This window comes from Protopterus annectens, chromosome 1.part2 (genome assembly GCF_019279795.1).
Source record: "Protopterus annectens isolate FY-2018-M chromosome 1.part2, PAN1.0, whole genome shotgun sequence".
NCBI classification, from domain to species: Eukaryota; Metazoa; Chordata; order Ceratodontiformes; family Protopteridae; genus Protopterus; species Protopterus annectens.
Genome location: NC_056727.1, coordinates 502,110,034 through 502,135,544, shown reverse-complemented (window position 1 = coordinate 502,135,544; position 25,511 = coordinate 502,110,034). Strand labels below are relative to the sequence as shown.

At 44.2% G+C, this 25,511-nt stretch overlaps 1 protein-coding gene across 2 annotated transcripts in view; it reads right to left on the bottom strand.

Moving 5' to 3' along the window:
- BUB1 (BUB1 mitotic checkpoint serine/threonine kinase) overlaps positions 1-25,511 on the bottom strand; it is a 2,040,509-nt gene that overhangs the window by 318,242 nt on the left and 1,696,756 nt on the right. For both annotated transcript variants that reach the window (XM_044057238.1, XM_044057245.1), the window contains exon 17: positions 1,912-2,073. In XM_044057238.1, coding sequence (XP_043913173.1) covers positions 1,912-2,073 — 162 coding nt within the window. The remainder of the gene's footprint in view (positions 1-1,911; positions 2,074-25,511) is intronic.

Here is a 25,511-nt window from a genome sequence, read left to right as displayed (position 1 = left end):
AGTACTGGGCCATACTCTGGAATGATCAGCTTCAGTTATCAGTAGAAATGTGTAGTGGTGGGGAGGGGGACCTAAAAGAAAATGTGATTAGGTTTACAAAGTAGCTGGAGAAATGGCAGTTTTGATACTCAAAAACAATAGTACATTTGAGAAACAAAAACCTAATAAAACCCAATAAAAAAAAAATATATAAAAAAATTATAACCCCCCACCACCATACAACTGATGTTACTTAATGCGTATACAAGTCTGTCAAAGCGAATCCCTTTTTAATGCTCCTGTTGACATCGTAAGGCAAAACACAAGCTACAGGGCCAGGTATGACATTTCACTTACATTAGTTTAACTACAGCAGCATAATCTTTCCAACAACTTCAAGGGAAATCTATAATCCTTGCACACTTTTTTTGATACACGATGCACTTAATTTCTTCCCTACGCAGAGTCTGAAATTGATCATTTGTGCTCAGTCCTCTACCCCAGTAACTTAATGAAACACACTAGGACAATTCGCGAACTGGTCCCGTTTATCCGTTAAATACACTACTAAAGTACGAGAAACTAATACCATAGCCCCTCAATCTTTTCTCTCCAAACTCGAGGACAAATTCAAAAAGAATCAGGAACGCTTTCTAAAAACCACGTTGTCACTCAATTTGCGACACGCCCACTTCAGCGCAAAATGAACTGGTGAGGCCCTTAACTACAATATCGCCAGATATCTTACAGTTCCATGAAGGCTGGACAATAAGGTGTAGGAGAAGCTGAACTAGAAAGGATTACATATTTTAAGGACTTGAACAGTGTCATAGGAAGGGGAATATCATTCATTAAGCATGCTGACAAGCTTTGCAAGGAAGAGTTCCGGGCAACTAAATGTATACTAAGACTTTGGAAATCAAAGTCACTGTACATTAATTTATTATGTAGCCTTGTTTGATTAAGGTTGGAATACTGCTGTTCTTTGCAGACACCCTATATAAACTGAAAATTAAAAACTGCAGAGACTGTTAAAATATGAGAGGTCTGTATTATCTTATCAAAAAAGGCTATAAAAGTTTTGCTTTAGGTTCATTGCCCTATAGATGCCCTAGAGGAGATCGTATTACAGCGCTAAAGGCAACAGAATACAAGAGCTGCTTGAATGTTTTGGACTAAAATGAAACCTAAGGCATGAGGAGCTGGATTTAATTAAAGCTTTTCATTGAAAGAGTTGCCAGCTATTTTTCAGACAGTGTAGTCAAACACATGAATTATCTATCAAATGATATTAAGGGTGTATATCAGAGGATTCACTTAAACAGATAATTCTACTGATCATCTGGATTATCCCTTAAATGAATATCATGGACTTCATTCCTGCCTCAGCTTGAGTTGGCTTTGGATCTGGCGGTGTTAGTTGAAAAAATATTAAAGACAACACATAACTGATAGGAAGCAAGTTACCTGCTGCTAAGCAACAGAGGGTAACAAATGAGTCAAACTGTCAGAAATATGTAGCCAACTAAAGTAAATTAGGGTCCACACACATTCATACAGTGTACAGAAAAATGTGCACATAAAAAAAACAGTTATCCAAAATGTCCCAAGTATATTTTCATGTCTTTGTTATGGCTAACCACACTGGTGTTATATATGTGAAAAAATATTTGCTCTTTAACTGCATTTTAATTACATACAATAATAAATACTATTTGTACCACATTTCATACTTTGCACTAGTACAGTACAATGTTCTACTTATGTCTGTTGTATTTATGTAAAGCAGTTTCAGGTAACACCTGCAAAGTGGTCTGTTTTTAAGGCTCTTCCCTTGGTCAAAAAAAAAATCAAAGACATTTTCCAAATATTATACAGTTTTATTGTAAAACAATGTTCTTTTCAATTACACTAAATTCTAAACACACTTACCAGCAATGTCCCATAGTTGTAAAGCTCCCCAACTAAAATACTTCCATTTTCAAAGAAATGGGCCGAGTAAAAACTGATAAAAAGATGGCGAACTTCAGGATCAAGTCTTTTTGTCAGCTCTGAGCCAGTATAAAATTCCCAAGGACTGGCTGGCTTTTGGACCTTAAAAAAAGACAGAAATCATAATGAATACAGAAAACAAAAGCGCAATCTTCCCTAATAAACTCACCTGAGAGGACCTTTTCAGTGGATAATTATTAGGATTTCCTTTTCTAATGCTTCCAACTAAACACCTCTGTATTTTTCAAATTACTGCATTTGTGTGCATGGCTACATCCTGATAGCATGAACTATGAACTAGTGTATCATGCTATGAACATGAACACAGTCCCCATGCTATGCAGTTCAACTTCTATCCACTAAGTAAGGGCACACTAAGACATCAGTTGATCTACAACAGAACACTTCTTAATAGATCACTGGTTGGGTATTACTTTAAAACCAACTTAAAACTGATGTTTCTCTCTCTTTTTTCAGCAAAGTTCCACAACTGGAAACATCTGCATGCCTGACCAAGGCACACTATGACATAAGGTGCGAGTTTCATAAGCTCGCTCATCCCCACAGCCTGGAAGTTTACTACCTTTACAGTGCTGCACAGTATTGTTTTATACATATCAAAATAGCACACAATTCACACTGACACTACATTACTTAAGTGATATCAGGAAATAAGAACGACTGCTGTTCATGGAGAGCACATATCCATGGGGTGATGGCAGGATGAAAATCCTGAGCCATGAACGAGGGAGCTCTCATAGACGTAATGGATACATTCTTGCCATATCAGTTTACGTAACACAGAAGACCTTTCTTTATAGGCCCTTAGTTGGGATACATACTATATAGTACCACAAGGATAGGATAAGCAAAACTATGAGCTTAGGTCAAAGCTCAGATGACAGAGCCCTGCAGAACACAATTTCCATTAGTAGCCTGTTATAATCATAGTCAAAATGAATAAAGCCTGCTGATGATGTGAATCAATGACCATGTGGTCACAGGACAAACATCGGTATAGAGACAAGTTCCTTAGTATTGGATACCAGCACTGGTGTGGCCAGTCTGGGGCAATCAGTATCATCTTTGGCTTCTCCTGTCTGTCCTTTAGGAGCACCTTGGGGAGGAGAGGCAGTGGAGGAAAGGCATATACTGTTAGGTTTTTCCAGCTGAAAGATCGGGCGTCCACTTTCCATGCTTCTCTGTGATAAGTCCTTGTGCAGAATCTTTTTAGTTGGTAATTGAGAGGGGAAGCAAATAGGTCTATGTCCGGGCATCCCCATTTCCTTGTTATCATGCTGAAGACTTGTGGATCCAGCTTCCACTCGTGGGGATCCATGAGGTTTCTGCTTAGTTCATCTGTCAGAGTATTTTCCTTTCCTGGCAGGAATTGTGCCTGCAGATGTACTTGGTAAGTCAAAGCTGTGTCCCACAAGGTCATGACTAGTCTGCAAAGGGGGTAAGAATGTGTGCCCCCTGCTTGTTTATATACCACATGACCGTGGTGTTGTCTGTCTATCAGTAGTTGTCCCGGATGAAGTAGGTCCTTGAAGGCTGTCAGGGCATTTTGAACAGCTAACATCTCTTTATTGATATGAAGATGCATTTGGTTTGAGGACCATGTGCCCTGAATGCCTCTTTCTGCCATGTGGGCTCCACAGGCATAATCTGAAGCATCCGTTGTTAGTGTCTGCATGGCTGGAGGTAATGTGAATGGCTGTCCCTTGTTCTGGTGACAAGCCTTTGCCCACCATCGAACCTCCTGTTGCAGGCAGGGAATGAGAGAAATGACTGTTTCCAGGCTGTGGCAATGTTGAGTCCAAACACTTTTTAGGTACCATTGAAGTTTCCTCATATGCAGTCTTGCATATGGAATTAGTAGGATGCAGGATGCCATGAAGCCCAAAGCCTGCAGAATTTTTCTTGCAGATAACTGGGCCTTTGTTGCCAACATTTTGAAATAAGCAGCCAGTTGCCTTGTTTGTCTGGCGTGAGATAAGCCATCTGGGCAGTGGTATTCAAGCTTGCACCCAGTAATGTTATCTCTTGTGAGTGTACTAGTTTTGATTTCTTTTTGTTGACTGTGTACCCTAGGCATGTTAGAAGTCTTTTCACAAACGCCAGATGTTGAAGAAGAATGTCCTTGTTCTCTGCTTGAGACAGTCGTCCAAGTAAGGATATATTTGTATTCCTCTTTGTCTACAAAATACAATTACTGGTGCCAGGCACTTTGTAAAGATCCTGGGTGCAGTAAATAAGCCAAAGGGCAGTGCAGAGAATTGGTAATGCATTGAATCAGCCTTGAATCTGAGGTATCGTCTGCATGATTGTCTGACTGGATCATGCAGGTATGCCTCTTTTAGGTCTAAAGTCACAAACCAGGCATTCTTGCCCAACATGGGAAGAAGCTGCTGCAAGGTCAACATTTTGAATTTTGGAATATCCAGGAAAGTGTTCAGAATATATAGGTCCAGTATAGGCCTCCAGGCCTGGTCTTTTCTGGGTACCAAGAACAGCCTTGAGTAAAATCCTTGTCCCTGCTCTTGGTCTGGTACTTGTTGAATGGCCCCCATGTCCATAAGGGATGAGACTTGTTTTTGTGCCTCTGCCCATTGATTTTTTGGCAGATCTGGCCAGCCGTTTGCCTTTGGCATAGTATGGAGATGGAACTTGTATCCTTGTGACACTATGTTTAGAACCCACTTGTCCTGGGTTATGATGTGCCAGTTTTGAGCAAAAAGTGTTAATTGTCCCCCTAAGGGTGCTGCCAAGAAGGTAAGTGCTTGGTACAGGCAGGGGGAAGTCATTGGGACTGCTTTCTGTATGTTTGTGATCGATCTTCTCCAGCTTTGGAGGTAGAAGCACCCCCATTGCTTGGGCCTATAGGAACCTTGCGCCTGGGATCTGACCCTAGGGCATCTGGGTCTGCCCCTGAGGTCTGTCTGACACAAGAAAGGACCAATTTTTTGTAGGCCAGTGTCTACTAAACCTAGGTGGCTGTACTTGTAAAAATTCTTTGACAGTTTGCATAGATTTAGCTTTGTCCTCCATTTTCTTTAACATCTCTTCTGCCTTAACACCAAAGTATCATGCTGTAAAGGAGCATCGAGTAATTTAACTTTAACATGATCAGGGAGATTTTGTTCCTTTAACCAAGCATGCCTCCTAATTACAGAACCCATAACTGCGGCCCTGCAGGAGGCCTCCAAAGAATCAAAACCACATTGCAAAGTATGTTTTCCAACTTGTTCTGCTGCATGCAATGAATCCTGCATTTCTTTTTCTGCACATTCAGAACTTAACATTTTCTGTTTAAGCAATCCAATGACATGCTGCTGATACTTAAGCATATGAAATTGACAATTTAAGGCCCTTACAGCCAAAGTTGCAGATGTGTAAAACTTTTTTCCCCATCTATCCAGTGCCCTTGAATCTCTATCAGAAGGGGTTGTTTTTTTTTTTTGCAGTGGAAGCCTTAACTCCCTTTGGACCCTCTTAAATAGTTTCTGGGTCAGCAGCAGGGTTTTTAAAAAGAAATTTATGAGAGTCAGAAACCCTGTAATATCTGTCAGGCTTAGCAGGAGCTGGGGGTAAGGAGTCAGGGGTCAGACTAGACTCCGAAAACACATCTACAATGTCTAACACAGGTGGAATAGCTAGAGCCCTGTGCTGAGGTAGTAAAAGTAAATCCCTGAGCCTCTTTTTAGATTCTGAAAAATCTGGGCTCGCCCAGTGGAAGTGCTTCCTCATGGTATGCAAGGTTTCCCCAAAGGAATAGTCCTCAGGAGGATATGCTGAAGGAATAGATTCTTCAGCATCAGAATCCTCATAGGGGGGAGAGAATATTCCTGATCAGAAGAGGAATCAGAAGAAATAGAAACCTGATCTGAAGATTCATAGTCAGTGTCTTCCCTAGGCCTCTTATCAGGAGGGGGATGAGAACCCCTGGATCAAGTTAATCAAGTCTTCAGCCATTTTGAGCATCTGTGTTTTGGGCATAGAGGCCTGTCCACGTGGCTCGAGTTTGTTTCCTTACTTTAGAAGGTGTTTTAGTCTTTGATGCTGAAGTCGGTTTAATGTAAAGATGTTTAGGTCTGAATACACCCTCAGAAACCGGTACCTGCTCAGTGGCTCCGGACCCATCTGAGGGATTACGTTCGAGGCTCCAATACCTTGAGTATCCAGCGGCATTGGCCGACTCCACGTGGGAGTCTGTAGCGGGCTGCGACTCTAAAGTAGTGGGCGTCAGGGGCTGCGAAAGCACCTCACCGAGAACTGGTGACTGGCTTAGGAGAAGCTTCGTCATCGGTTTTGGGCCTTGGTTGTTTTTCTTTTTCTTTGCATTTTTTGTGAACTCCGGTAGTCGGATGGCTATCCGACGACATTTCAGGGTAATTAAACCGGCGTCCAAAAAAGTTTAAAGCAAAATCATACTGATGCTTAATAGTGCGTTGGTTAAATCTAGCACAAAAATGACAACCAGAAACATTGTGATCTTGGCCTAGGCAAGGAATACAGTAAGAATGAAAATCCTTATGAGGTATTTGCTTTCCACAAGAAATAAAATTAACTTTTTCTGACATCGATCTGGAGCAAGAAAAGAGTTTCCCCAACGGGGTACTTAGCTTTATTGAAGACTTCGGATCTGAAACTCAAACACGAAAATCTCAGGAGTCGGCCGACCGGCACTTGCGAACTGCTTTGGGCACCAAATGGCGTCGGCTGCTTCTTTTATACCTCCTGATGACCTGACGTCAGGGAAGGGGCGACAGCAGCTGACGCAGGACCCAGGACTTCGGAATTCAGGCCGGCTGAGTGCAACCTGCAAGCAGGATTACCCAAATGTAATGACTGCAACAGTGAAACATGAAGAACATCCCTCCTTGCTGAGGTTATGGCCATCAGGAAGGTGGTCTTCCAAAGGAGGTGTTTTACATCTGCTGAGGCAAGCTGGTTCAAAGGGAGGGTAAGGTCAATTTTTTCAATACACAGATCAGGTCCCAGGCAGGGGTGGGTGGCCTCCTCGGTGGCATGATGCGAAATACCCCTCTAAGGAATTTTTAGCAGAGGGTGGGATAACAAAAGTTGCTCTGTATGGGAATGGGCATAGATAGCTGAGGCATGAATTCTGTTGGAAGAGTAAGATAATCCTTTTCGCACTAGCTCTGCCAGGTAGTCTAGAATCAGAGAGACATGCAAGGCAGCAGCTTATACCCCTGGTTTAGCTCCTGGCATTGAACCTTTTCCATTTTGTGGAGTAAGATTTCCTAGTGCTGTGCCTCCTGGCTTCCTTAATTATATCCAGGACCTGCTTGCTCAATAGTGGGCATCCGTCTTTGGGGTATAAAGCCATGGGGATAGGCTGAGAGTTTGCAGACTGGGATGCACTGACCCTTTTTCTTGGGTTAGAAGTCCTTCTCTGAAAGCCAGGTTCCTGTGCAACTCCTTGGTCAGGCTGAGTAGCAAGGGGTACCAATGTTGCCTGGGCCAATTTGGAACAATGAGTATAGCCCTTGGCCTTTCCTCCCTGATCTTTAGCAGTACCCATGGGATCACTAGCAAGGGGGGGGGGCGTAGACCGGTTGCCCCAGTGGAAGAAGAGAGCACCCACCTTCCACGCTTCCAGGTTAAACTCCCTGGTGCAGAACTGGTTTAACTGCCTGTTCTCTATGGATGCAGAGAGATTTACCTCTGGGGTCACCCAAGTTTGGGTGATGCAGAGGAAGGTCTCCCTCTGAAGCTGCCAATCCTGGAGATCCAGGACACTTCTGCTGAGGTGGTCTGCTAGGGTGCTGTGCTCCCCTGGGATGTACTAGGCTATCAGATGAAGGCCCATCATTAAGGCAGTCTGCCAGAGGAACATGGCTAGATGACAAAGAAATAGGAGTGTGTTCCCCCCTGCTTGTTGATGTACCACAACTGTGGTATTGTCTGCTTTGATGAGGAGCATCTCTGGTTTCAGGTGGCTCTTGAAGGCTGTGATGGCCCTGAGTACTGCCATCATTTCCTTCAGGTTGATGTGAAGGTCTATGTCCCAAATGCCTTGGGGTGTACATGTCACCTAAGTGTGCCCCCCGGGCTTTGTCTGAGGCATCCGTGGTGATGGTCTGACCATGGGGAAGAATTAAAAAAGGTAGGCCCTTCTGCCCACCATAGGAGTTCCTCCCTTAAGCAAGGACTCAGAGGCAGTTGTAGCTCCAGTGACAGAGTGTTGGCACCATAGTCTTTTTAGGTACCAATGCAGTTTTCCCATGTGCAGTTTAGCCAAGGGCACCAACAGGATACAGGGTGCCATGTACCTCAGAGTTTGAAGGAGCTTCCTTGCTGTGAGATGTGTTCTGTGAGCCAAATGGGTGAAGTACTGGGGCAGAAAAAGTACAGTTTTGTACCTACCATAAATGTAGATGTTCGAAGATCCACATTGCTGCAGTCCTTACATATGGGTAGTCCGCTGTCCTCGGTCGGCCCGAATACCAAAGTATTAGGCTGACGTCGGTCATGGGCGCTCAGATCTGACATCAGAGCGTCAGGGTATAAAAGCGCATGACCGACGTCATATCCTCAGTCTTTTCTTGCCCCAGATGTCAGAAGGCCCTAAAAAGAAAGGCCACAGCCCAAAAACAGGATACCTCCCAAAAACATGCCCAACAACAACCATCACCCAAACCATATAACCATGCCAAACTACAGAGGGAAGGAGGGAGAATTGGACTGCAGCAATGTGGATCTTGAACATCTACATTTATGGTAGGTACAAAACTGTACTATGTTCTTCATCTCACATTGCTGCAGTCCTTACATATGGGTAGAATCCCAAAGCAGAGGTAAAGGGAGGATGGCAAAATCATAAAGCATTAGGGGCTGCTAAAATGCCCTGTAATATTGCAGTGGCAAATCCAGCCCTAGACTTAGAATAAAGAGGAAGGTGGTAATGCTTGGAAAAGTATGTACTGAACTCCAAGTGGCTGCTTCCAAAATATCTTTGTAGCTACCCCTTAGAAAGGCAGTAGAAGTGGCAGTAGCTCTAGTGGAATGAGGTCTGATTCCAGCCGGAATCTCCTTACCATGATGGGAATAACAGAAAGAAATACAAAACCCAATCCATTTAGAAATAGTTTGTTTTGAAACAGGTTTTCCCTGAGAACCCAAAGCAAAAGAAACAAACAACTGCTGAGACTGCCTGAACCCCTTGGTTCTGCTCAAATAATAACGTAACTGCCTGTGAATATCCAAAGTATGCAAAATCTTCTCCCTTTATTTTGGGGTTTGCATAAAAAGTAGGCAAATGAATAGTTTGGTTCAAGGCCACACTGGAAACCACTTTAGGCATAAAGGAAGGATTAGTACGCAAAGATACCCTATCCTTATGAAAAATCAGGAAAGGTTCCACTGCCATAAGGGCCTGTAATTCAGAAACCCTTCTTGCAGAGGTAATGGCCAACAAAAAAGCAGTCTTCCATGATAAATACTTTAACTCGGCCGTAGCTGCAGGCTCAAAAGGTTGTAGAGTAAGCTTTTCCAACACAAAATTGAGATCCCAAGCAGGAGTAGGAGCTCTACATGGGGGTCTTATGTTCTTTGCCCCTCTAAGAAATTGCTTAAACAAAGGATGGGAAAATAAAGGAGGGTCACAGTCATAGTGAGCAGAAATGGCTGCAGCATGAACCTTTATCGAGGAGAAAGACAAACCCTTGTCCAATAACTCAGTAAGATATTGAAGAGAAACACTTAAATCAGGCTTGGAAACATCAAAGTCCTTCGCTTTGCTCCAAAGAAAAAAATCTCCTCCATTTATCAGCGTAAACTTTCCTTGTACTAGGCCTTCTGGCCTCCAAAATAACATTCAAAACTTGTTGTGGAAGCTGAGACCCTCCAGGGTCTAAAACAGAATATGCCAGGCTGTGAGATGCAGAGACTGAATCTTGACATTGAGGAAGTGATTGCCCTCCTGAGACAAAAGATGCGGAATCAAAGGCAGAGGCCATGGAGGCTCCTGCCAAACTCCTCAGTAGTGGGTACCAGTGCTGTCGAGGCCAATCCGGCTATCAGAATCATGGATGGCTTGTCTTTTCTGGCCTTCAGGAGTACCTTGGGAATGAGAGGCAGAGGTGGAAAGGCATAGACATGAAGATTGCTCCAACTGAATGATAGAGCATCCACCTTCCAAGCTGTGGGATGAAACATTTTTGTGCAAAACTTTGGCAACTGGTAATTTAGTGGAGAAGCGAACAGATCTATGTCTGGAGTCCCCCATAACACTGTCAACTTTAGAAACACATGAGGATCCAGTTTCCACTTGTGAGGATCCACAATTTGTCTGCTCAACACATCCGCTAAGGAGTTCTGTGCTCCTGGTAGAAACCTTGCCTGAAGATTGAGGAGTAAACTGAGAGCAGTCTCCCACAAAATCATCGCTTGCCTGCAAAGAGGGTACGAATGGGTTCCCCCTTGCTTGTTGATGTACCACATGACAGTAGTGTTGTCTGTTTGAATCAACACCTGTCCTGGGTGAAGTAAATCCTTGAAAGCCATCAATGCAAATTGGACTGCTAACATCTCCTTCAAGTTGATATGCAAATGTTGAAGTCTGACAGGCCACGTGTCTTGCACCCATTTTCCATTGAGGTGTGCTCCCAAGCCTTGTCCGAGGCATCTGTCGTTAGAATCTGACTCGCCTCTGGTCGGGTCACAGAGAGTCCCTTGTTTAGGTGACATTCCTGAGCCCACCACACAAATTCTTTCTGAATGCAAGGTATTATCTGAATGACAGTGTCTAGATCTTGGCAGTGTTGTGTCCATACATTTTTGAGATACCATTGAAGCTTCCTCATATGCAGTTTGGCATTGGGAAGCACCAGAATACAAGATGCCATGAACCCCAAGGCTTGAAGGACTGTCCTTGCAGTCAGCCTGGACTGTAGAGACATTTGATGGAAATAAAGAGAAAGGCTTCTTTGTTTGTCCGGGGTCAAAAAGGCCATCTGGGAAGCTGTATTCAGTCTCACACCCAGAAAGCACATGTCCTGAGAGGGTACTAGACTGGACTTTGTTTCGTTCACAGAATACCCTAGGCATCTTAACACTACCATCACATACTGTAGATGATGCAGAAGTTCGCCTTTGTGTTGTGCAATAATCAGGCAATCGTCCAAATAAGGATAAATCTGTATTCCTCTTAACCTGAAAAAGGCTATCACTGGAGCCAGAACCTTCGTGAACACTCTGGGCGCAGTAGATAAGCCAAAGGGCAATGCAGAGAACTGATAATGTAAATTTCCAGCCCGAAAACGCAGGTACCTCCTGCAACTGGGCCTGATAGGAACATGAAGATAAGCCTCTGAGATCCAGAGTTACCATCCAGTGATCTTTTCCCAACAGAGGTAAAAGCTGTTGTAACGTCAGCATTTTGAACTTTGGAATGTCCAGATAAGTGTTGAGGATAGATAAATCCAAAATTGGTCTCTACGTGTTCCCTTTCTTTGGTACTAGAAACAGGCGAGAATAAAATCCTAGTCCCACTTCTGACAGAGGAACTGGCTGTATAGCTCCTATTTGAAGAAGTAAAGAAATCTGCTTGTGGGCCTCTATCCTTTGCCGAGGAGGAACGTCTGGCATGCCTTTGAAAGGAGGCAATGTATGGAAATAGAACTTGTAGCCTCGGTTTATAATGTCCAATACCCATTTGTCCTGGGTGACTAAAAGCCAGTTTTACTTGAAGAGTGCTAACTTTCCTCCCAAAGGAGCTGCCAGGGAAGAAGAATCTGGCAGCTGAAAATGCAGGTCATTGGGCCTGTTTACGAAAGGACTGGCCCCTGCCCTCACCTGCAGATTGTGCAGGTGAACTCCAAGTTCTAGGCCTGAATGTACTGTGAGCTCTGCCCCTGCCACGCCTAGATCTACCCCTAGACTGAGAATCAGAAGAAGGGTAGGTCCACCCCTTAGTAGGCCAATTTCTACTAAACTTTGGAGGTTGCACCTGCAAAAAATCTTTAACAGTCTGCACGGACTTAGCCTTGTCTTCCATTTTCTTCAAAACCGACTCCACAGGGGGACCAAACAAAACTTCAGACTGTAAAGGGCATCCAGAATTCTAGTTTTAACATGCTCGGACAAATTCTGATCCTTAAGCCAGGCGTGCCTACGAAGAACTGAACCAGTGGCAGCCACCCTAGAAGAGGCCTGTACAGCATCAAAACCACACTGCAAAGAATGCTTACCCACCTGTTCAGAGACATGTACTAAAACTTGCAATTCTTTACACTCTATGCCCTCTGCCAAAGCATCCACTTTAGATTTTAGCTGAGAAAGGAGGAAATTCTGATATTTCAACATATGAAACTGGCAATTTAAAGCCCTCATTGCTAAAGTAGAAGAGGTATACACCTTCTTACCCCATCTATCCAAAGCTCTAGCTTCCTTATCTAGAGGAACCGGATTCTTTACAACAGAAGCTCTAACACCCTTAGGCCCCTGACTAATAGTTTCTGGGTCCGCCCTAGGACTCTTATACAGATATTTATGAGCCTCAGGCACCCTGTAATACCTGTCCGGTTTAACTGGCGCAGGAGGTAAAGAATCTGGATTAAGGGAAGCCTCCGAGAAAACATCTTGAACAACATCCAAAACAGGAGGTATAGCCAAGGGTCTATGCTGTGGTAAAAACAAGAATTCCCTAAGCCTCTTCCGTGAATCAGAGAAATCCTGTCCTTCCCACTTAAAATGCTCCCTCATGGAATGCAGGGTTTCTGAAAATGAAAAATCCTCTGGAGGAGAAGCAGAAGGAGTGGAATCCTCTGCATCAGAATCCGAATAAGGGGGAAAATCTAGAATATCTTCAGCAGAAGAGTCTGAGTCATCTGAGGCCTGATCCAAACTTTCCAACTCTGGCTCCACCCTAGGCCTCTTATCAGGAGGGGGCATAGAACCTCTAATTAAAGTAATCAAATCTTCTGCCATTTTAAGCATGTGCTTTTTAGGCACAGACCCTGAAGTACCTGGAGGGACACCAGAGGAAGGCAAAACAGACCTGCCCTTAGAAGAAGCCTTAGAAATAGTAGCAGAAGGCCTAACCACCTTAGGCATAGAAGGGAGAACAGTAACCTGAGAGGCCCCTTCAGCTTGACCTGACTCCTGTGAGGCTACATCCTGCAAAATCAAAGTTTCCCCCTGAGACTCAACAGAAACTTCAGCCGGATCCACCTGCTCCACTGTAGTTTCTGCAGGACCGGCGTCCGAAACGGATGAATCAACCTGTCTAGGTTTCAAGGATTTGTCTTTGCGCTTCTTCGTGGAAGCGGGCGTCGGAGGATCCGACGGCATATTATAATTACACCGCTTACCAAAGACTAACCTAGCACAATCTAACCTTCTTTTTATAGTGCGCTTATTAAACCTAGCACAAAACCGACACCTGACTACGTCGTGGTCCGGTCCCAAACAAGGAATGTAAAGAGAGTGATAATCCCTATGCGGTATCTGTTTCCCACAAGAAATACAATTATTCACTTTTTCTGACATCCGGAATTAACTGAGGCAAGAAAAAACAAAAATATTCCCCAACGGGGTACTTAGCCCAACTTGGTTTCGGTCTGAAACTCAGAATACGAAAATTTCAGAACGCCGAACGGCACTTGCAACGCTGCTTCTGCATCGGACCATGCGGCAAAAAAGACTGAGGATACGACGTCGGTCATGCGCTTTTATACCCTGACGCTCTGATGTCAGATCTGAGCGCCCATGACCGACGTCAGCCTAATACTTTGGTATTCGGGCCGACCGAGGACAGCGGACTACCCATATGTAAGGACTGCAGCTATTTGAGATGAAGAACATCTATGTTTTTCTGGAGAGAGGAAGGCTCTGAGTGGATGTGTCCACGAGAGCTCCCAAGAAGGTGATCTGTCTGTTGGGCTGGAAATGGGATTTTTCCTTCTTGATGGTAAATCTCAGAGAGGTAGAGAGGGTTTGGACAAAGTTGAGATCTTGTAGGAGCTTTTCCCTGCTGTCTGCCTGGATGAAACAGTCATCCAGATAGGGGTAAATTTGAATGTTTTTCTGCCTGCAGAAAGCAATGACAGGGGCCAAGCATTTGGTGAGAACACTGGGAGAAGTAGATAAGCCCAAGGACAGAGCAGAGAATTGAAAGTGTTGTAAGCCTGCCCTGAAGTGAAATAACCTTTTGCAGGATTCCCTTATAGAGATATGGAGGTAGGCATTCTTTAGGTCTAGGGTGACTAGACTGGCATTTGGAGTTAGCATGGGCAAGAGTTTTTGGAGCATAAGCATTTTGAATTTTGGCACTTACAGGGAAAGGTTTAGTGTGGATAGATCCAGAATAGGGCGGCAAGTGCCCTCTTTCCTGAGTACCAGGAACTATCTTGGATACAACTTTTCTGGCTTGTTCCTGGGTACAGGCTCCACTGCTCCTGGAGTACAGAGTTTCTGAATTTGGCAGAGGGCCTCTGCCCACTGATTTGTTGGTATGTCTGGGTACCCTGTTAAGTTTGGGTTCGCTTGAAAGAGAATCGCTATCATTGGGAAATGATTTTTAGGACCTACTGATCTTTTGTGCTGGATTGCCAGTTGTCTTTGAAAAGGGATAGCCTTCCTCCTAACATTTGGGGTGGGAATGTGGGGCAGAGGGGAGAGGTGGAGTCGATGCAAGTCCTTAGGGTAGGGAGTGGACTTAGGACTCCCTGCCCTGGGCGTTGTAGAGGTCCATTGTCTGGGCCTCTGCTGGCCTTGTAGTTTTTGCCTAGGGGGTCTGGCCCTGTGCCCTTTCCTTTGCACAGGCCTGGATTGGGAAGGAAAGGACGAGTGTGTGGTGTGAAAGTTCCTGCTAAATCTGGGAGGTTGCACCCTGAAGAAATCTTTTACTGTCTGCATTGATTTGGCCTTGTCCTCAAATTTCTTGATCACCTCCTCCGCCTTAGATCCAAACAAGCGGCCTTATCTAGGGGGGCATTTAGGGGTTTGACAGAGGCTGCTCTTTCAGCCATGCATGTCTCATAACTGCCCCGCAACAGCAGCCCTGCTAGAGGCTTCTAGAGCATTGTATCTGCAGTAGAGGGAATGCTTTGCCACTTGAGAGCTGGAGTTTAAGTGCTCCCCCAGGTCTCTGGAAGTTGAACTTTCTGGCAAGGAGGAAATTTTCTGCTTTAATAGTTCCAGTGGTATGTTGCTGATATTTTAGTATATGGAACTGGCAGTTAATAGCTCTGATAGCTAAGGTAGAAGAGGTGCGTACCTTTTACCCCATCTGTCTAGGGCTCTGCTATCCTTGTCCGAAGGTATAGGTTTTTGGAGGTACTGGCACTAGCCCTTTTGGGTCTCTGGGTGATAACCTCTGGGTCGGCTGCAAGATTTCTGAATAAGTATTTGTGGGTGTCTGACACCCTGTACCACCTGTCTGGCTTTCTAGGAGCAGGAGGCAGTGCATCAGCTTTGAGGCTAGACTCCATAAAGACATTCTCTACCATATCCAAAATGGGAGGAATGGCTAAGGGTTTACACGGGGGTAGGTCCAGAAACTCTCAACCTCTTCTTAGACTGGGGGTAGTCCTGAGCTTCTCAATGGAAGTGTTCTCTGAGGGTGTGTAAGGTTCTCTCCAAATAAGTCCTCGGGGGGAGGGGGGATGCAGATGAGATGGATTCCTATGTATCAGAATCCTCAAAGGTGGTTAGGGGCTGCTGTTCATTGTCCAAATCCAAAAAGTCTGATTCTTCAGTGTCAGGTTCTGAGAGAATCTCTGGGTAAAGGTCCCTTTTTCTTTTGGCTGGGGTAGTCTGGTTACCTTTGAAGAGTGAGATTAGATCCACAGCCATCTTAAGAAGCTGTTATGACTAAGCAGGCTGGGCCTGAGGAAGATGGCAACTGGGAATTGTTTATCTGGGAGGGGCCTTGCTCTTAGGCCTTGGTGCTTCAAAGGGCCTAGGTGTGGCTGTGGTCGGCAGCGTGGTCGTCGGTCTTTGTCTGGCGCTGGTTATCTGAAAAACCCGGAAGCCAGTGCCTGCAGAGCGGCTCCAGACCTAACTGTGGGGCTGACAACCGAAAACTTGGTAGATGTATAGTCTGATCCGGCAGTGTACCGGACTCCAAATGGGTCTCAGTAGAGGCCTGCGGTGGTAGCGCGGCAGTAGTCAGGGGCTGCGTAGACACCTCACTGAATTCTGCTGTGCTAGTGGCTGACTTCAGGTTAGAGTCATCTGAAGGTCTAACTTTTTGTGGTCTGTCCCTTTCTTTGTCTTCTCTTTTTGGTGATATCCACTGAATGACCCAACAAATGCCATTTTGTACTGCGAAGGACTGTCTTTGAAATGTCCAGCTATAAATTCTGCTCTACAGCAGATGGTCTGAGCATTACAGAGAGCACAGAACCAACATCCAGGGACATTGTGGTCTGGGCCTAAACATGTTACACACAGGTTATGAAGTCACGGTCTTATATTTGTTTTCCACAGCGGAGACAATTTACTTTTTCGGACATCGGTTACTGCAAGAAAAAGATCTCCAAATGGGGTACTTAGCTTTAGTTCTTTTCTACTTCACTCTGGCAGTGGCCGACCGACGCACACGCAAACTGCTTCTGCTTCGGGCTGCATGGAAGAAAGACTGATGCAATGGTGCCGGCTGCCTTGCTTTATACCACTGACAACCTGACGTCAATCCCTGGCGACTTGCAGTGAACACAGGAGGTGCAATCTTTACTCTGGTATTCAGGCCGGCCAAGGGCTACCCAGCAGGGATTAACCCCACAAATGATGACTGCAAGTGTCAAACACGAAGAACATCCATACTTGCCGAAGCCAAAAGGGGGCAATAAGGATTACGGAGTTCTTCAGCTGCTTGCTTGTCGTAAAAATTTAAGAATCAGCAGAAGAGGAGGGAAAGCAAAAAAGGAGACCAGAGGGCCAAGAGTGGACTAGAGCATCTCTCTGTGATTCCCCCTGGGGGGAGGGAGAGAGAAATACCTGCTGCACTCGTCGTTGACGGCAGTGGCAAATAGGTCACAGCAAGGTCGGCCCCGACACAAAGATCATCTCAGTCACAGATTGAGAGACCACTCATGGGGCATCAAAATGAGTCTGCTTAGTATGTCTGTTAGCACACTGGTTTTCGCTGGAATGTGCATCGCAATTAGTGGTCCGATGAGATCAACCATTCCCATACTCTTATGGCCTCTCTGCAAAGGGGATAAGATAGAGTTCCTCACTTGTTGATGTACCAGACTACAGATATGTCTGTCTGAATTGCAATTGTTCCCAATGGGACAGCATCCTGAAATGCCTACAATGCTAATAGGACTGCCATCATCTACAGGACACCGATATACAACTTGGTCTTTTGAGCAGACCAAGTGCCTTGGACTGTTCTTTCCAAGAAATGCCCCCCACCCCAATTGAAAAGTGTCCATGGTCACTGTCACTGTAGGGGCTTGTAGGAGAAAGGGTCTGCCTAGCAGGAGAGTGTCCGATTGTACACACCATCAGATGTGCTGTTTGCAAACTGGGGTAAGCCTGACTGGAAAGGACAGGAGTTGATATAGAACGGGCCACTGTATGGCAGACATCCATTGTGGAACCCACATAAAGAAACATACCAAGGGTAGTAGTACAATGGCCACTGTCAAGAAACCTAATGCCTGCACCACTGACCTTACTGAAGGAACTGAATGAGCATGGAGAAAATGGGCCTGACTCCTTATAGAGGAAATATGATGAGGAGGTAGAGGTTATCTGTTTTGCCATGTCTTGAAGAGTACCAAAGAAATGCAAATCTGGAAAAGATAGTCCCTGGCATGTAGAAGTAGACAGGGGAGTCGAGGAGCCGGTCATCTACATATGTAAACACCTAGAATCCCTTTAGTCTCAAGTGAGTTGACACTACTGCCATGCATATGGTAAACACCCTGGGGGCTGTGGTGAGTTCAAAGGGTAGGGCTTACATTGGTAATGATGGGCTCCTGCTGGAAGTCTATTTTGATATGACAGTATGGATACTGAAGATCTAGAGAGCACATCCAATGGTCCTTGTGTAGAAAAGGTAGAATAGACTGGACTGTGACCATTTGAAATTTTGCTTTATGTATTGATTTAAGTTCCTTAAATCCAAAATGGGTCTGAGATCCCCTGCTTTCTTTGGCACTAACAAGAAGTGTGAATAAGTTCCGAATCCTATCAGGTCTGGATGGACCTTCTGGATAACTCACTTGTCTAGCAGCTTTTGGATTTCTTGTGCCGCTTCCTTCCTGACTGGGTGGAATGTTGGGACATTTCTTCCTTTTGCGATATGGAAAATAGGATGCAATAACACCTGGATATTATGCTTAGCACACCCATGTACCCTGTGTTACGCTTGCACTGAAAGGGCCTATCTGCAAAGAAATCTCTAAAGCCCTGATTTGGCAGACCTCTTCTGCCTCTAGGGTGACATCTACCATTGAAATTTCTTCCTTTGTCTCTGAAGGAATTGTCACCACATGGATCTTGGAAACATCCCTGAGATTTCTGGAACCACATCATCTTGCTGGCTCTCTGATTCCTAGAAAAAGTTTGTTGAGCCATAGAAAACTTGATTCCTATGGCAGACAGCCTTTCCATCTTGTTCACTAGTGTCTTTTACGGATTGCCCAAACAAGGAAGTTCATCAAATGGGGTATTAAGAGACTTCCACAAAGTAACAAAGCCAGATCCAGGCATGTCTCCTTATGGCAATACCTGAACCAGCTGCTCATGAGGTGCCTTCAGCTGTGTGAGATAAACCCCATCAAAGCACTGGATATCGATAAAACAGTGGCCAGTTGAGAGGACGTCTGTTTGAATTCCTCAGCAGACATGGACTATTTGAAAGCCTCTTGGTCAAATCTCTCTGAAGTTGAATAAAATGTGCCAGGCAATTTTGTGACCTCAAGGCAAAGGTTGCAGAGGCAAAAACCTGCTTTCCAAATCTTCCATCACTCGACTCCCTGTTAGGCAGATGGACAGTAGAGCTCTGTTCCACTAGCTCTTTTTTGGTGGCTGCTGCCACCACCATAGCATCAACTGAGACCCCTTTGCTCCAGTGTGGTCTGTCAGATGGGGGGAGTGGCCAAAAACTTGTCTTTTAGGAATGGGTTTGACGGTATTCAGTCCCTTCCAAGCCCAATGGGCAACTAAATCAATAAGTTCATCTGCCAGAGGGGGATAACCCAAGATGTAAATAGGCCAGAACCAAAAGCCTCCAAAAACAGATTCCTCTGGTGAGAGGTTTTAAGTAGACCAGCCACCTTTCTGTTTTAGGATCTCTGAAATATCTCCAAAGCAGATGTCAGCTAGTGGTCATCTAGGGGACTCCTCTCCATCAAAATCAGTATCCTCTGTGAGTCAATGTTTCTCTTTTACATGCCATCTTCAGATGTACCTCCTCTGTGGGATGTTCAGGTGTTGGAAGACAGTGGAAGTTCCTTTAATGAAACTGGATGGACACTTATTGGTTCTGGCTGTCCCTGTGGAATAGGCCCGAGTGACTCAGAACTAGGAACCGATGGGGGAAAAGGGAATAGGATCCAAGGCATGATAGGGCAGTTCTCTGTAGAGAGAAAAATCCCTTTCCACCAACTTGAAGGCCGATGGACCCAGAGAGACCCCGACTCGCCACCTCAGAACCGAAACTCATGATGAAGGCATGTCTAGTCTAGACCTCCCTCGGATCCTCACCCTGGGGGGTGGAACCAGATCTGAACTGTCCGGGGCCAAGGCTCCTAGAAGAAGTGACGGATCTGACGAAGGCCCAAACCTATCCACTCAGACCAGACTCCTACACTTTGGCTCAGAGACCCATTCCGATCTGAACTAGCCAAGGATATTGTCAGAGTGGAGGAAGAAGCTTTCCTCTGATCCAACAATCGACCTTTCGGGATCTTGGATCCAAAACCATAGGATGGATCAAAGGAGGAGAGAAAACAGCTTTAGAAGTAGTTGGCAAACTCACGAAGCTTGCAAGACCCCCCATGTGGATCTGCCCTCTGAGAAACTTTTGCATCATCCTATCTACGTCTGCTTCCGACAGGCTCCTGGAGGACCTAGAGGAAGGAGGCTTAGAGTGCTTCTTGGGGGTTTGAAGCAACCTTGAAGGGGCTTGATAGTGTACTCAGGAATAGTACTCCTATAAGCAAAACCCTGCTTAGGATGCAAGGGTGTCATTGTTGGGCTAATGGTGATGACAGTGGTTGAAGCCTTAGGATCCAAAGTCTTTGAATCTGATTGACAAGTTTTAGGATCTGACAGCATTGGATCCAATAATTTCCTTGTCCTTGTTGGAGGCTCCGAGGAAGACCTGGGGACTTCAGAGGGGAGTGCTTCCTATGCTGCAAAGAAGCATATTTGCTGGGTTTGGAGGGGTTTGAGCCCCTGAAGTAGAAGTGGAAAGGCAGATGGCCTCTTAAAATCAATTTATTGCGTTGATCTACTAAAGCCCTAAGGTTTAAAGTGGAGCATACCTGACATACTGTTTCTAGATGCTCAGCCCCTAGACAATACACACACTCCTTGTGGGCATCCAAATTCTTTATTTTATGCCCACAAGAAGTGCACTTTTTGAAACCGGTGGGCTTTTCTGATATAACTGCGAAGAAACCCACACTGTCTGAAAACAAAGCTTACACACACTGTCAAATCTGGAAATACACACACACACAGACACAGACACACAGTAAAATAGGTAGGCATTTTTTTTCTCTACATAAGCTAGAAAAAGGAAAGGTTCTGCTACCAGCTATGATAAACCAGAAATATCCCAAATTATGGGTAAATAGGAATACCAGCAATGGTAACCAAAATACTATCTAAACATAGTATTAGGAGGAAAGAAATGCCCTAATGCCAGCTAGAGAACTCAAGGGAGGATAGTATACAGGAAAAGTAGATTAATATGGAAAAAGAAACAGAAAAATAGCAAAGTTTTATCACTCACAAAACCAATAATCGCTCGATGGCTTAGAAAACCTGCATCTGTTCACACTAGTGGCAAACAAGATCTGAGGCTTTGGGGATGCAATAGAGCATTATGGGTTCAGGGAGGAGCTTGACAGTTGGATCCTAAGTATTGAATAAGTAGCTGATTCGGATCCAAGGATTGGATCAGAACTCGCACGTTGAGAAGAAGGAAAAGGACATCATCAAATATTTTTTTAAAAAAAATAAAAATTAAACCTTTCTAAACACTTAACTGCCAGCCCCATCGGGATGTCAATCAAGAAATGAAGACAGCACTGGCCACACTTGCAAAAAGTCCGATGGTGTGTCCTAAAATAAACAATTGCCTTTTTCTTTCCTCAAGTGACAAACAAGCCAACTGAAAGTAGATGATGATGCAGCCTGCAAACTACTTGGTATTTACCTGGGACCTGCAAGCTCATCTCTCTTGGAAGCAAAGCAGGCTAACAGCTGGTCAATCATCCTAAACTTATGCACAATCCTGAGGTTGCAGCAGAGATGACTGTATATCCAGGGTGTAAGGATGTCTACTGCAATTTCCAGAGCCGATAAGAGAACTGGGCAATTGAGGGAGTTGTTAATTAGCATCTCAAAATTCAGTTTCAAGGAGGAGCACAGGATAATCCCAATTGCTCCCTACACAACAGTCAAACTCCACAATACATCTCATAAAGATGAAGGCCATTATAAAAGCATTCTTCCCCAAAAACAAAGATCAACACTGCCAAATGATTAGGCTGAAATGGCAGATGGACAAGCCGAACTACTAAGAAATGTTCAATACTGAAGTATTACACTCGTAGTCTCAAAAGGCCTACAAAATGTTTGCCAACTATGTGCCTACAATCAAGCATTCTGTCTCGCACTCAGTTGTCCCAATATTTTTTTAATAAGTTTAATGTACCCGGTTTCCTTATCCAAACTGTAACTAAACTCAACCATGTTCCAGCACTACAATGAAAAAAATTCTCCCCAAGATTTGTTTTACTAAATTTTACATCTACAAGCAAATTATTTTTTTTTTTGCAGGTAACTGCCATTTTAATCATTCCTAGACTTGCACCATTTTAATCATTCCTAGACTTGCATCATAGTGCATGCTCTTACAAATGGTAATTATACAATGATGGGTCACTGTTATTCAAAAACATGAACGGTGATTGGACAGCCTAATCAGCATGCCTGTTATAAATCAAGTATATACCAACAGAAAAAGTCTAGCTGCTGAAGTACCACTGAACAACCAGAATGTTCTATTGGAATGTGCTTAAGAGGGCAAAGCCAAATACAAGAAAAAATCAGGTAGGTTTTGCAAAAGTATTTCTGCATGTCCCTCATTAAATCTGGGCACACACTCGTAACTCTCAACTGTTCGAATCTTCGCATAACGTCCAGATTTTTGCCTCATAGTATTCCTCTTTTCCACATAAAAGAAATTAATTTCTAGCAAGCCACTGGAGTTGAAGCCATTAAATATCATACATTTCAGACTTAGCCTTCAGAAAATCCATGCAAAAAAAAAAAAAACGCAATGGAGATTCTCTTTTCTTCATTGCTTCTCTTCAACAGCACTGTCATACTGTGCAAGCATGGGAACATAACTCCCAATACATTTGCAGAGTATATCAGAAAATGCAGAAGAATTGGAAACAAGGAGGAAAATAAAAAGATATTTAAGAATGGTAAGCAATTTCTGTCTTAAATGTCATTGTACAATAGCAATAACCCACTCATGGGTGTGGGTATATCAGGATTTACCCACTGTTGAGTTTGTTTAATCACTGTCCTTGTGATCAAATCATGCTAACCATAGGTAAATCCTGCTATACCCACACCTGCTCATGGGTTATTGCTTAATCTTCTCTAACAAGCTTATAGTTTAGTGTACAGAGTAAAAGTACCAGAAGTCTTTTCTTATATTAAAATTCTCTAATTTGTCTAGTAAAGTACCTCTGCACCCTCTCTAATCTAGGCAGTCGAGTATGATTATAAATGCACATAGCAGCTCCATACTCTAGAAATGGGCAAAATGAAAGTTATGTACTTACCTTAATGATAGATCTGTATTATCTGCTTCTGTTCTTCCTCAACTGATGGGTTATTAGACCAAACTCTAATCAGACCAGCCACTCAGACTTTCGACCCAAAGCTTTGGGTCCTCACCTTACCCACAAATCCCCATGCAAGTACAGAATTACCTCAGATAGAGTTTGTCCATACCTTACCATAAAATTATTATTCCCTCTTGTAGAAAAATCAGAACACCTTATATAATGGCCCTCTCCCAGACCTAGAGCTTGTAGAGTACATGACCAAGCCAAAGGGGTCATCAATGTGGTCATTCCAAGAGCAAAGGATAAAGTAACAGGAAGAGGAGGAAGGATGGAAGCAGATAACACAAAGTTATGTCTTAGTATAACGTTCCATCTGTGTTGTTGATCTTTGTTCATTCATTACTGACGGGTTACCGGTTCTGTCCTCGGAACCGAGCCAGCCAAATATCAAGCTTGCGTCAGCCAAAAACTCTCTAGCCAAGGTCCTACCAAGAATGTTCTGTTCCCTGTTACCTCAGATTGAGTTTGCAAGTTGATAGACAAAATAGAGGCTTATCACTGGTCATAACAAACCTACAATAAAGGAGTATACGAGATCAACCAGGAACCTCCGGAGGGTGGGGAGTAATGAATGAATGAAGATCAACACAGATGGAATGTTATGGTAAGACCAAACTTCTTTATTTGATGTTGTTAGTCTTTGTTCATTCCTTACTGATGGGACAGTGTCCCCGGGTGGCCCTCATGGAAGGACATTCTTGAGCACCATGGAGCTAAAAGAAGCTCTACCTCTGGAGGCCAAATCCAATTTGTAATGTAGAATAAAGGTATGAGGTTTGGCCCAAGTCGCAGCTGAGCAAATATCATTGAGGGAAGCCTTGGCATGGAAAGCTGCTGACGTTGCCATAAACCTTGTAGAATGTGCTTTCGCTCTGTGAGGCAAGGTGAGTGTTCTTGTTGTAGATAAAGGTGATGCAATTTCTCAACCACAAAGCCAATGTAACTTTTGAGACAGGATGACCTAGTCTTGGTCCAAAAAAAAAAGCCAGAAATAGCTGGTCTGATTTACGGGGAGATTTTGTTCTGTCCAGATAAAATTGTATTTGCTTATGAACATCCAGGGAGTGCAGGCAATACTCTCCCTTGATAGAGTGGTCAGGAAAAAATACTGGAAGGTCAATAGACTGGTTGATGGACTGCTCTGACACCACTTTTAGTAAAAAAAAAAAAAAAAAAAAAAAGAATTAGTTCTCAGTAATACCCTATCCTTATGGAAGGGAAGATAGAGATGTCTGATGCATAAGACGAAGTTCTGACAAGCGTCTAGCCAATGTGATTGTAATCAGAAAAAGTTTTCCACGAGAGATATTTTAAATCACATGAAGACGCAGACTCAAAGGGGGGAACTTTTAGGGCTTGCAGGACCAAGGCCAAATTCCAGGGTTGTAATGGTTCTCTAAAGGGAGGTTTTAGGTGAAGAACCCCCTTCAAGAAAGTTTTACAGAGTCTATGTGACATGAGAGAAGAATCCCGAAAATCAATGTGGAAATTTGAAATGGCAGCTAAATGCACACGAATAGTACACGAAGACACCCCAGAGTGGAAAAAACGTGATAAGTAATTCAAAACCACCGAAACTGGGGCTGACAAGATGTCTAAATGTTTATTCGCTGCCCAAACAGAAAACCTTTTCCATTTATTGAGATAGATTAGTCTGATGGACGATTTATGAAATGCAATAAGAATATTGCGCACTAGGGACGAGATGTTTTCCTGCCTGGCAATCACTGGAAGTGGAGAAACCAAGCTGTCAGTTTCAGGGTTGTTAGATTGGAGTGAGTCAGACCCTGTGGATGGGAGATAAACATTGGGGATGGAGTGAGGATCCACGGTTGATCTAGCAGGTGAGGCCAGAGGAAGGGGAACCAGACCAATATGCAGTAATGAGGATCACTTTGCTTTTCAATGGCCATGCTTTCTTCAGAAATTGGGAGATGGAGAGAGGAGGATAAGCGTAAAGTAGACCTGAGGGCAAAGCATGGACTAGGTGACTGTCCCCGAGGGGGGAATCAGGGCAAAATAGTTGCTGCAACTTGTAGTTGGTTGGGGGGGGGGGATAAGTCACAGCAAGACTGGCCCCAGCAGTTGAAGATTTTTGCCGCCATCACAGGGTTGAGGGACCACTCATGAGGTTGCAGAATGCACCTGCTCAATTTGTCCGCTATCACGTTGGAGCTCCTGGGAACGTGCATTGCAATTAGAAAGCAATTGGAAGCTATCGCCCATTGCCATATTCTCAAGGCCTCTCGACATAACAGATAAGATCTGGTGCCCCCTTGCTTGTTGATGTACCAGACCACTGACATGTTATCTGATTGGATCGCAATAGTCCCTGACGGAAGGAAGGAATGGAATACTTGCAGTGCTAGTAGCACCACCCTCAGTTCCAGGACACTGATATGCAAAAGGGCCTCTGTCTCCGACCAAGTGCCTTGGACTGACTTTCCCTGACAT